At 34.9% G+C, this 12,903-nt stretch overlaps 1 protein-coding gene across 1 annotated transcript in view; it reads right to left on the bottom strand.

The window, feature by feature from the left end:
* The window catches only part of LOC149801643 (regulator of nonsense transcripts 1-like), an 81,873-nt gene that overhangs the window by 17,382 nt on the left and 51,588 nt on the right, over positions 1 to 12,903 (bottom strand). The window contains exons 18-19 of the mRNA XM_089955914.1: positions 6,335 to 6,377; positions 3,050 to 3,181 (exon numbers count right to left, since the gene is read on the bottom strand). Of these exons, the coding sequence (XP_089812040.1) occupies positions 3,050 to 3,181; positions 6,335 to 6,377 (175 nt within the window). The remainder of the gene's footprint in view (positions 1 to 3,049; positions 3,182 to 6,334; positions 6,378 to 12,903) is intronic.

The following is a 12,903-nucleotide window of genomic DNA, read 5'->3' as shown; positions in this document are numbered from 1 at the left end:
AAACTCCAATTTAAACCTAGTCTACAGAATAGTAACAAGCTTAGACAATCAGATAAAAGATAAATTCATAAATATACAGAGATCTTGCTTAAAATCAAACTCTTTCAACATCTTGACAATACAATTCAAGTCCTATCAAAATCAGGCCACTGAGTCCCTCGTGATGACAATATCAGCTAATCACATGCATAATTACCTCATTATAATACCTGCAGCTCACTAATTATTAAACTTGTTTAAGCTCATGATGATACAAGTCCATGTTCCAAGTTTGATTAAAATCCGATTAAAAGTATGGCCTTCAAATGGATAACATGCTCTGCCAATCAGTATAGACCTGCCAACCCTGACAAGTTCGTCTCAGTAAGGCAGTCGATTTTTTCTACGCAAGTTTGACAGTTTTCAATAAGGTGTAACAAAGGATCATAAACCGTTACTGTAAAGCTGGAAAACGTAATTAAATGTTCGGTATTCAAAATATGCAGTGACGATGAACATAATGTTCAACTGAAAAGTTTGTAAAGTACACGCAGACTTTATATACCACCAGTTGCACGAACTTTAGTTCCAAACCCTATGCAGCTCAACAGCTTGTTATTGTCTCTCAACTTTATGTAATTCTTGAAAATTCTTTTTTCATTTGATATGACTACGGCAATCATAGCTCCCACCACGAGTCATACTCAATTTGCATGTGATGTCCAATACACGTAATTGTGTCCCTTCCAGCTTTTATTCACAAGAATCTGAATATTCCTTTTTATTCTTCTGTGTTGATTATTAACACCTTTCAAGAGGCTTATTTTTCATTTCATCTTAAACATGCATCACTTGCTGGAAGACATTTAAAAAAATAATACTATAATCAACAGGTTGATCATACAGACACTTTGCATGAACAAATAGGTGCAGTTTAAAGCATCTGAGGAACTGCTGTAAAGTTAGTCTGGTTCCCTAACTAATTACACTAATTCTAATATGAAACCCCGATCCAAATCAAACATGGATGAACAAATTTTCTGGATCTTTTGGCAATGATCATTTTTCTGTAGTTAATGCTTTTATGTCACAAGTCCGTATTTAAAGGGTAATTTTCGTAAGACTGATGGTATAATCATAAGGGTTGGCAGATCTGTCAGTACATAACAGTATACATGTAGTACAGCTTTATACAGAAGCTGCACATAGCGGCTATTAAGTGCAAACTAAAGGTTAAAAAAAAAAAAAAGATGATCTGCACAAAACATTTAGGTTGCTTGATAGGTATGGGTTTTATTGCCATTTTTAGTACCAGATAGGCTATACATGGTGGACAGTATATTTGGTGGAGGAAGAGCCCGGAGAACCATAGGAAGAACCACTGACCCACGGGCAGCTAGTGGCAAGCTTTTTTCACATGTCCACATTGGCTGAACCTGAGACTCAAAACCATGCAGAAGAGAGATGTCAGTAATCTATAAAGGGTGAGCACCTTAGACCACTTGGCCTACCAGGGCCCCCAAAAATTTAGAAAGATAAACACTTTCAAACAAATGTAAGGCAAAATGTAAAAATAAAATAACATATAAAGGAAATGTATATAAATACTTAAGAGAATTGGTTAAAATTTTTGTTATAGAGACCATATTTCCTAAAAAAATCCAAGATTTCCTTGGGTGGTACAATATAGTTTCTTCATGCAGCTGACACTGAAATGTTTCTATCTCGCAGGGTGGAAGTCGACATGCCTGAACAAAATGTGTGCCACTTCAGTGGGAACTAGCATGTTATGCACTCTGGATGAGGTTCACCCTTCAGGTATGTGTTTCCGATACAAAACTGGCACAACATCACCTCATCTCTGTGATCTGTTGTATATAAAGCATGCCATTTACCAATAGTGAATCTGATATTCTGAAGCTTGTATCAGCACATGATTACTACCATGAGACAATTTTACATTTTAGGTACACAAATGCAGTTACTATGATGCTGGTTTAGCATTACTTCTCCAGATACTTTCCACACCAACTTTTCACAAAATCTTGAAAGAGTTTTCAATTTTGTTTTGCATCATATGGCAGTTTGATATAAAATATGGTTGGAAATTATGGATACCAATTATTGAGGGAGACATGTATCTTGAACAATTTTGGAATTATACTCAGAAAACAAAGGTGTAAATAATGGATGAATGAATGACAGACCTGCCAAACCTGACGAGTCCATCTCAGTAAGGCAGTTGATTTTTTTTCCATAAGATTGACCAGTTTTCAGTAAGGTGTAACAAAATATCAATAACTGTTGTTGTAAAGCTGGAAAATGTAATTAAAAATTCGACGCAGCGACGATGAACATTATGTTCAACTGAAAAGTTTGTAAAGTACACACAGACGTTATTTACCACTAGTACAGTTACACAAACTTTAGATCCAAACCCTATGCAACTCAATGGCTTGTTGCCATCGCTCAACCTGATGTAATTCTAGGAAATTCTTTTTCCATTTCACATGATGATGGCAATCATATCTTCAGCCATGAGACATACTCAAATTGGCATGTGATGTCCAATTATTTTAGAAGCTTCTTTTCCCTTTTGTCTTAAACATGCAATTCTTTCTGGATGCCATTTTAACAAAATTCTATAATCAACAGTTTGATAATGCAGACACTTTGCATGAACAAACAGGTGCAGTTTAAAATGTCGGGGGTGCTGCTGTAAAGTTATTTCTGGTTCCCTGACTTCTTTCAGTAATCCTAATATGAAATCCGGATCTATATAAAACACAGCTGAACCGATTATCCGGATTTTTTGGCAACTACAATTTTTCTGTAGTTTTTGCTTGTATGTCACAAGTCGGTATTTTAAGGGTAATTTTCCTAAGACTTATGGCAAAATTGGAAGCGTTGGCAGGTCTGGAATGAATGAACATGGACAAAATAATGAAACTAAAGCAACACCTTCATGTTACTATCTGCCCCACAAGATTGTCCTAACTCATGACGGTATTACTTTGCTACCAAACAGAAAAAAATGAATCTATACGTGTGCATGCAAGAGATTTCTTACTGGGTTGGCAGAATTGACAAGCTTGCGAGGTTTGCTGAACTGAATCAAGCTTTCTTTCAGATTGTTGAGAGGGCCCTCCACAAGGCATTTCTGCTCTTTGTAGTATGTTAGCAGGTGATTCCAAAGTGGTTGCTGTAAAAAGAAAGTCACAACATGCAACTGGATTGTTACGGTCAACATTATGTTACTAAAATAAAAATCACATACTATATTACTGATGATGACAATTAAACAAGCATAATAATGTAAATATATGATACATATTTCAACAGGGCCATCCATGGCCCAAAATTCATGAGATAAATACAACTTGGAAAAAGTAACCTATAAGCATCTTTTTGTGAACATGACTTAGTGTGTCTGTTACAACTGTGTGAAAGCTGTAATTAACTTCAGAATCTCCAAATTTAATAACAAATTTGATGCCTGATGATTTAAATGGACTGATGCTCTACTCACCAATAGAAATGGTAGAAGTATATGCAAAGTATGCCCCCTAAATCTTTTTTCTAACTGCTGAATACTGAATCTGCGAGATCATTTTGTAAAATTCACCCAAGCTTTTTAACAGCCTTTTTAAATCACACGTTTGAAAGACAAGCACAGTACAAAACTATTCATCATTACCTTTAACTCTGAACCTAATGTTGTACATCACTGAATTCATCTCAGGTACTATCAAGATAACCCACATGCTAAGTTTCATTAAACTCCAAAATCAATATTTAAATTGTTGCATTCACAAATCACTCCAATTTAAAGACTAGGTTATGACCTTACAACTGGCTCTCAGTCTACAGATCAATCACCAATCCGTATATGATACAAAAAGTACCATGAACAGCACTTTATACATCTGTTCCATGACTAACAGCACCCTATGTAGATAACTTAAATATCTGTGCAGAAACAACTTTTCCCTCAATCAGAGTGACTTGACCATTGACCTTTTGAACCTGCAAGCTACAGCTTTTTCTTTACCATAATTACAAGCTATCCACAAAGTCTGGTCCATGTCTGTGATGTAGAACTGATGTCACTGAATGGAAACCATTTTTTTGTGGTCAGATCAGTGATCTTGACCATAAAACCAAAATGACAACCTTCTTTCTGTCCACCATGTGCAAGCCACCATAACATAATACACTTTTCCCTATGGCAGGTGTAATTTTAAAAAAATACATAATTAGTTTTATTATTATGAGCAAAACGGACACAAAAAAATGTGTCATAACCTCTAACACTGAAATCAATGTTGAGTTTGCTCAAATGCAACTAAATTTAGAGTCTAGAATGCTGTTAAGATGGTTCAAAAATAAATTGCATGATGATACAATAAACTCTTCAGAATGAGTAAAGTAGCAATATCGAGAGATTTTTAAGGGAGAAGAGAGGTAACAAGATTCCATAATGATCCTTGTGGTGACCATGCTGTAGATAAAATCAGCACTCAATTCAAAAACATTATTCATTTTTTTAAAATTCTATGCTGATGTGACAATTTACTTGAAAGTAATAACAATAACAAGATTAACCTGGGCTTGGACTAGCTGCTAGTGTCTCGCAGATCGAATTGTCTTAGCTTCATAATAATTCATCCAAAATACAAATAAAATCAATCAAAAGGTTTAGAAAATACAGTGAAACCTTAAAACAAAAACCCCTTGTAATCTATTTAATTTCAGTTTTGAGTGGTTTTCAGTTGACAGAGGTATTACACATGTAAAACAAAATATGCCTGTTTATATACCAGTAGATAAACCATACATCATTGATACCTGCCTTAATTTTTAAGCCCAAAATTTTGCAAACCCAAAAAGGTGAATGTCTTAACACGACTTGAGAGAGAGAATTTGTGCACGTGTGAAAACACTCAAGTGACTTGAGAAGGTGTGTATATAATGAAGAACATGTGTCTGTCTTTAACAAGGTTAGTTCAGTCCTACAACACTTAGCTGTTTCTTCTGATATTTGAATCTGTGAGAGAGAACAAACAAAATTCAGTTAAATGTATTTAGTGATTTTTCTCCTTGAAAATCTATAGAGTCAGACTTTACAAAACTGTTTAAACAGTCTCCATTGGCAAAGTATTAAAGTGATGCTGCAGGCACAGACATTAAAACCTGGGCATTTAATCTAAACAAGAAGTAATGGTCTGTTGATCATGTATACAAATGGACAGCATCCATCACAAGTTAGATACTAAGCAGATAAACATAATCTTTACTAAGTCAAGAAACATAATCTTTCTTCACGCACTTAACTCCAAGCCATTAGCTATTGGTTATTAACAATTTACTTAAAAAGCTAGCCCTTCTTTATGGTGCAAAGACTTTGGATTAGCCTTTTGTTGGCCTGAGTTTGTTTTGGCGAGTGTTTCGAGTACTGTTTTTACTTCAAATGAACTAGGTTAATTTATTACTCAATGACACAAAGAAAAGCCTACTACAGAATTTCCTTTTTAAAGCATAAATAACCTGGTACTTTAATATAGGCTAATTCTGCACCATAAATGTTTTGTGGAATCAAGCAGCTAAAACATATTTATGAAGCGAGTTTAGATTTTATATTTTTAAGTGTAAAATTGAAAATTTTGGGACCAAAAATTTGTTTTGGTTTTTAGAGTTGAGGGGTTTTGTTTTATTGGGACAAAATGATGTCAAAGGAGGAAAATTAAGGAACCAAACAAAATTTTCAATCTCATGGGGATTACAGTACATCGGAGATTTGGTTTTGAGGGGTTTCACTGTATAAGCAAACAAAAAAACTTGAACCAAAACTATATCTTGACCAAGTTCAAAGTGGCATATGCACATGTTACAGAATGAATGGCCTTTGCTTTATACTGACTCATCTTAAGTATGATGACATTCCATCAATGGGTTTAGGAAATAAAGGAATGGGAAAAAATGTAACCAAAATCTTTATGCACATTTTCCAAGACTGTGACTTTACACTTTAAAGTCAAAGTGGCAAGAATGAAATGTCTTAGAATAAATAATGCTAGATTCATAATAATTCATGCTAAGTATGAAATAATCTTTGAAAGGGTGCAAGAAATATATGCAAAAAGGATAAAGCAAAACCAGTACCTTGCCAAAATGTTGACATTCCTGCCACCACACAAGAAAAGAATTATACAAAGATCCATTGTTTGGGTGATAAAATACATAGGCCAACCCTAATCTTGTATATACTGCCCATATAAACATTTGAATTCGCATCTACAAAATATTACACACATCTGCTGTTCTGCATCATTTCCTCTGATATATGTATTCTCACCTTCGACAAAACTTTGGGGTTTCCAACAATAATTATCCCATATCTGAAAAAGAAATATTTCAAAAATAACATACAAACCCTTTCAAATAAAGTAAAAGTTAGAAATTTTGAAACTTGAATAAATAGTGGAATTGTTGTGTTCTGTCATCTGTACTTATAAATCAAGAGTACCACAAGTGTACATTATATCACAATGTGGTAAATGGTAATACATAATTTTATTTCTTTGATGTTAAATTATCTTTAATTGGTTGGAAACTAGGTTAATAAAAAACACAGGACCTGTTTAACTTGTCTACTATGTCATGTAACTACGTGATGTTGTCTAGCAATACTAAATTATGACACGTTTATCAATTGGTGTGTCCTGGTCTCAAATGCAAACTAGAACTCGCTATTTTGATAAAACAATCTTTTTTTCTCCAGTGTGTGACCTAGACTTTTGACCTATTTATCCCAAAATTGGCAGGATGCCTTCCTTGCATCAAATGCAAGCCAGTCACAAAGTTTGGCCATGGACTGGAGTTATTTTGTAGAAATGGTTTTCCTTTATGGATTATCTCTGACCCTCACCTTTAACATTTTCATCTTAAAATTAATAGGTGTATTCCTTGTCTCAAATGTAAGTCACCCACCAAGTTTAGTCCAGCAAGCAGTTGTGTGTAAATCATCTGTTTCAACAACTGTGATCATGACCTCTGACCTTTTGACCCCAAAATGAACAACTATCTTCCATGTCTCAAACAGAAGCCATCCACAAAGTTTCATCGATGTAGGCAATGCAAAACTAACAATATGCAAACATTCTTCTTTGAGTTATTTCAACTATGAAAATCTGAAGAGAGTTTTCTTAGCCATTTACAAGTTTGGTTAAGGTATATGGTGTAACAGTCAAGTTTCTCAGCAGAAACAGCTTTCCTTCTTTCACTCCCTGTGACCCTGACCTCATCTTTTAACTTTTGAGCCTGAAATCATTAAATTCTTCTTTGCTCCATACAAGAGCTATTTACAATGTTTGGTAATGATAGACAGTGGAGAAATAAGAGTTATTGTGCAAAAGCAGAGCTAGGAACAGACAGATGGAAGTATGGTTGGACAGATGGTTGTTTTCTTTTATATTTTTTAATGGTACTTTAAGCATAGCACTGGCTATTGACAATGAAATAATCAGATTGCGAAACTGGGCTGGCCTGGATGGGCATAAAACTTGTGACCCTTGGTTTATGCATCATATGCACTGCCAAAAAGTCACTGTGGCTCACTGGTCTGACAGATGGATAGAAAAACATTATGCGATAGTTGTGGTTTATGGCTGGATTCCTAAAAAAAAGTAAACATCTCGTCAACTAGTCAAGTGCAACAGCAACACAGATTTGGAATTATTATATATATAATAATCACAGCAAGATGCTTGACTGAAGACTGACACTACACTAGAAAATAGTAACAAGTTCAGCCAATCAGATGCAAGATCAACTCATTCATATGTAAGCATCTTGCTCATTATCAGACCTGTACAAGATGTAAGCAAGTATTCCAAGTTGGAACAATATCAGATCAGAAATATGGCCACCAAGTGGTATCAAGCTCAGCTAATGAAGCAGATCACCTCATCAACATGCATGGGTCTTGCTATTATCAAACTCATGTATGATCTTTACTATATAAACCCATATTTCAAGTTTGCTCAAACTCAGATCAGAAATATGACTTCCACAGGAGTAATAAGCTTAACCAATCTGATCTAAGATCATTTAATTAATATGCATGGCTCTTGCTCATAATCAAACTCATTTGAGATTTTAATGATATAAGCATATATTTCAAGTTTCATCAAAACCAAATCAGAAATGTCACTTCAGAAGTGGTAACAAGGTTAACCAATCAGATGCATAATTAGGGTCAATTCTGAATCCTTTGAGATTTTAATGATATAAAGCCATGTTTAGAGTTTGATTCAAATCGGATCACAAATATAGTTTCCAGAGTCGCAACAAGCAATTGAAGATGGATGAATGCATAATGCACAATTCATGATGGACAAAGATGCATAGCCAGGCTCTAAGCTCACTTGGCTTTACAACCAGTTTAAAACTTGGCAAAAGGTTAATTGCCATTTGTTCGTAAAGTTTTGAACAATCACTTGTTTAAACATTACCTTTACTGGGCAATACAGAGACACTTTTCTTCAGAGGCTGTATACTACATACATGCATATACTGAACATTATCTATTCATTAAAAACTACTATTTAAAGGATTATTGCCAGTTACACAAACACTCTTGCATATATCATACATATATACATTACTGTATGTGTGCTGGCTGAATATCTTCAGCTGGTGAGGTATCATGGCAAAGTGTCAAATGAGGTCACAAGTTGGCTACTCCAAAACGATTCCACCCAAAATGCCAGACAGTACACATACAATAAACTGTTTATAATCATCGAGTTACCATATATCCATCACTATAGTAAGCAAACATGACAAATATACACATAAATATACCCTTTTCATTCTTTACTCCATGACCCCCTTTTTGAAACCTTGCAAACGGAGACCAATAAAATACTAATTGGAAGGAACAAATATTCCTGTTAATTATTTATTTTTTATTTACAAAAATGAAATGGCTTTTGCAATTGTTTCCACTCTACATACCCCTTATAGGGAGACAGTATTAGTGGCCAGTCCATAGGCACTGGCACGTGTTAGGGTCGGAGTGACATATATATATATATATATATATATATATATATATATATATATATATAGTTCCATGACAATTTCATTCAGGATGCATATGATTATAATGTATAATATTGAATGATCATCTTTACTGACAACTTACACAAAATGATCATGATATACATGGCAAAATACTATTCAGGTACTTCTCATGTTAACTATATGGGACAACATAATGACACACACACGGAGAAAACATATGTATGTATTAGTATTTAACTGTAACTTGGCAAAAAATGGCTATATTGTGCCAATTAAAAGTTCTAAAAATATAAGAAGTCTTTTCAAGAGATTGATGTTCTACTGGGTGAAAATAATTTCCAGGAATTCAAGATAAAACCATTTCTTCCCATCTGTCGGGCGCTGCAACCACATTTGATTTTTCTTCAGCAATAACAAGATTATAAAATTTGGTGCTGAGATCTAAAACATTCTGTTCAATAAAGTTCAGACATTAGAGACCCATTTTCAGTGATATTAACGCCTTTTCTTAGTTGCAATCCAAAAGAAAAATATCAAAGACAAATTCTGTTCAGGACAATTCCCAACTTCACAAATTTCTGATCCTTCACCACAAAGGTAAATAACTTGTGAAATACACAAAATGGGAATTCCGTAAGTATGGAACATGAAGTACTGGGTGGATGTACAATGCACAATTCAAGGTACTCCTTTCCACTCTTCTTTCTGATGACATGGAATTAAATAAACTGATTGGCCTGACAGAAGACATGACTGGCCTGAGTTCATTAGTCCTTTAAGTGATCAAAGTAGCCATAATAATGTGAGTTGACTATAATTGTAAGAGGATGAGAATGATGAACCACTGGTGTGCAGTATGGGTCATCCCAGTAAATCCTCTGTTTATTTAGCATCATCTTGGAACCACATCTAGCACAGTTACTGTTGAGGTGGACAAATTATGATAATGCAAAGATGAGCAATGTGAAGACAGTATTCAGGCACAGTCTTACAAAAAATAACTTGTTTGGATATGAAAGTGACATTTGCCCAACTTACTGGGGACCTGCAGGTAACGTACAAGTTAAATGCAGCTTGCACATATAATTAACTAAAATGTCAGAGTATGAAAGTACAAAGGCAATACAAGTAAAGAAAATGTTAATAAATGCCTGTCCTACATACCAATGACAAGTGACATACAAGTCATTGATTAGTGGTATAATACTGTTTGCAAAATACTATTTTGGGACCTGTTTGGTGATATCCCTGTTGGTTGTCATTTCCTGGCCAGTTGTTATGCTATCCTCACTTTGTTGTTGTTTCAATGATATACACTGGTTAGAAGAAAAGGCTGGCCCAAGTTCATGAGTCTTTTAAGTGATAAAGGTAGCCATAATAAAGTAAGCTGACAACAGTTGTAAGAGGATGAGAATGATGAGCCACTGGTGTACAGTATGGTTCATCCCAGTAAATCCTCTGTTTATTTAGCATCATCTTGGAACCACATCTAGCATAGTTACTGCTGGGGTGGACAAATTTTGACAATGCAAAGAAAAGTAATGTAGAGTCTGTATTCAAGCAAGCTCTTACAAAAATAATTTGCTTGGAATTGCAATATATGACTGTTTTATTGGAGACCTACTGGTAAGTTAAAGTTATTTGTAGTTTGTATTTTTAATACAATTTTAATACAATAAGTTTTTAATCCATGCCTGACCTACATTTCACTTACAAGAGATGTAGGAGTCATATATTGGTGGTATAATACTGTTTGCAAAAAGCTACTTTGGATTTGTTCTGATAATATCCCAGCTTTGTAGGTATATTCTGGGCTGTTGTTATGCTATCCCCACTTTCTAGGTATTTCAATGATATACACTGATCAGCCTGATAGAAGAAAAGGCTGGCCCGAGTTCATGAGTCTTTTAAGTGATCAAACTAGCCATGATAAAGTTAGTTGACTATAATTGTAAGAGGATGAGAATGATGAACCACTGGTGTGCAGTATGGGTCATCCCAGTAAATCCTTTATTTATTTAGCATCATCTTGGGACTACATCTATCATAGTTACTGTTGAGGTGGACAAATTTTGACAATGCAAAGACGAGCAATGTGAAGACAATATTCAGTCACACTCTTGCAAAAAATAACTTGTTTGGATCTGAAAGTGACATTTGCCCAACTTATTGGGGACCTGCAGGTAACTTGCAAGTTGCATGCAGCTTGCACATATAATTAACTAAAATGTCAGAGTATGAAAGTACAAAGGCAATATATATAAGTAAAGAAAATGTTAATAAATGCCTGTCCTACATACCAATAACAAGTGACATACAAATCATTGATCAGTGGTATAATACTGTTTGCAAAAATCTAATCTGGGACCTGTTTGGTGCTATCCCTGTTGGTCGTCATTTCCTGGCCTGCTGTTATGCTATCCCCACTTTGTTGGTATTTCAATGATATACACTGGTTAGAAGAAAAGGCTGGCCCAAGTTCATGAGTCTTTTAAGTGATAAAATTAGCCATGATAAGTGAGTTGACTATAATTGTCAGAGGATGAGAATGATGAGCCACTGGTGTGCAGTATGGATCATCCCAGTAAATCCTCTGTTTATCTAGCATCATCTTGGAACCACATCTAGCATAGTTGTTGCCGGGGTGGACAAATTTTGACAATGCAAAGAAAAGTAATGTAAAGTGTATTCTCAAGCAAGATCTTACAGAAATAATTTGCTTGGAATTGCAATATATGACTGTTTTATTGGAGACCTACTGGTAAGTTAAAGTTACCTGCAGTTTGCATTTTTAATAAAATTTTAAATACAAAAGTTTTATTCCATGCCTGACCTACATTTCACTTACAAGAGACGTAGGAGTCATTAATTAGTCGTATAATACAGTTTGCAAAAAGCCACTTTGAATTTGTTCTGATAATATCCCAATTTTGTAGGTATATTCTGGGCTGTTGTTAGGCTATCACCACTTTCTTGCTATTTCAATGATATACACTGATCAGCCTGTTAGAAGAAAATGCAGGCCCGAGTTCATTAGTCCTTTAAGTGATAAAACTAGCCATAAGAATGTGAGTTGACTATAATTGTAAGAGGATGAGAATGATGAACCACTGGTGTGCAGTATGGGTCATCCCAGTAAATCCTCTGTTTATTTAGCATCATCTTGGAACCACATCTAGCACAGTTACTGTTGAGGTGGACAAATTTTGACAATGCAAAGAAGAGCAATGTGAAGACAGTATTCAGGCACAGTCTTACAAAAAATAACTTGTTTGGATATGAAAGTGACATTTGCCAAATTTATTGGGGACCTGCAGGTAACGTACAAGTTAAATGCAGCTTGAACATATAATTAACTAAAATGTCAGAGTATGAAAGTACAAAGGCAATATAAATGTTAATAAATGCCTGTCCTACATACCAATGACAAGTGACATACAAGTCATTGATTAGTGGTATAATACTGTTTGCAAAATACTATTTTGGGACCTCTTTGGTGATATCCCTGTTGGTTGTCATTTCCTGGCCAGCTGTTATGCTATCCTCACTTTGTTGTTGTTTCAATGATATACACTGGTTAGAAGAAAAGGCTGGCCCAAGTTCATGAGTCTTTTAAGTGATAAAGGTAGCCATGATAAAGTAAGCTGACAACAGTTGTAAGAAGATGAGAATGATGAGCCACTGGTGTGCAGTATGGATCATCCCAGTAAATCCTCTGTTTATTTAGCATCATCTTGGAACCACATCTAGCATAATTGTTGCTGGGGTGGACAAATTTTGACAATGCAAAGAAAAGTAATGTAGAGTCTGTATTCAAGCAAGATCTTACAGAAATAA

Source organism: Sinohyriopsis cumingii, chromosome 4, assembly GCF_028554795.1.
Source record: "Sinohyriopsis cumingii isolate HCF-2022 chromosome 4, ASM2855479v2, whole genome shotgun sequence".
NCBI lineage: Eukaryota > Metazoa > Mollusca > Bivalvia > Unionida > Unionidae > Sinohyriopsis > Sinohyriopsis cumingii.
Note: the sequence above shows the minus strand (reverse complement) of the source record. Positions and strands in the feature narration are given on the sequence as shown.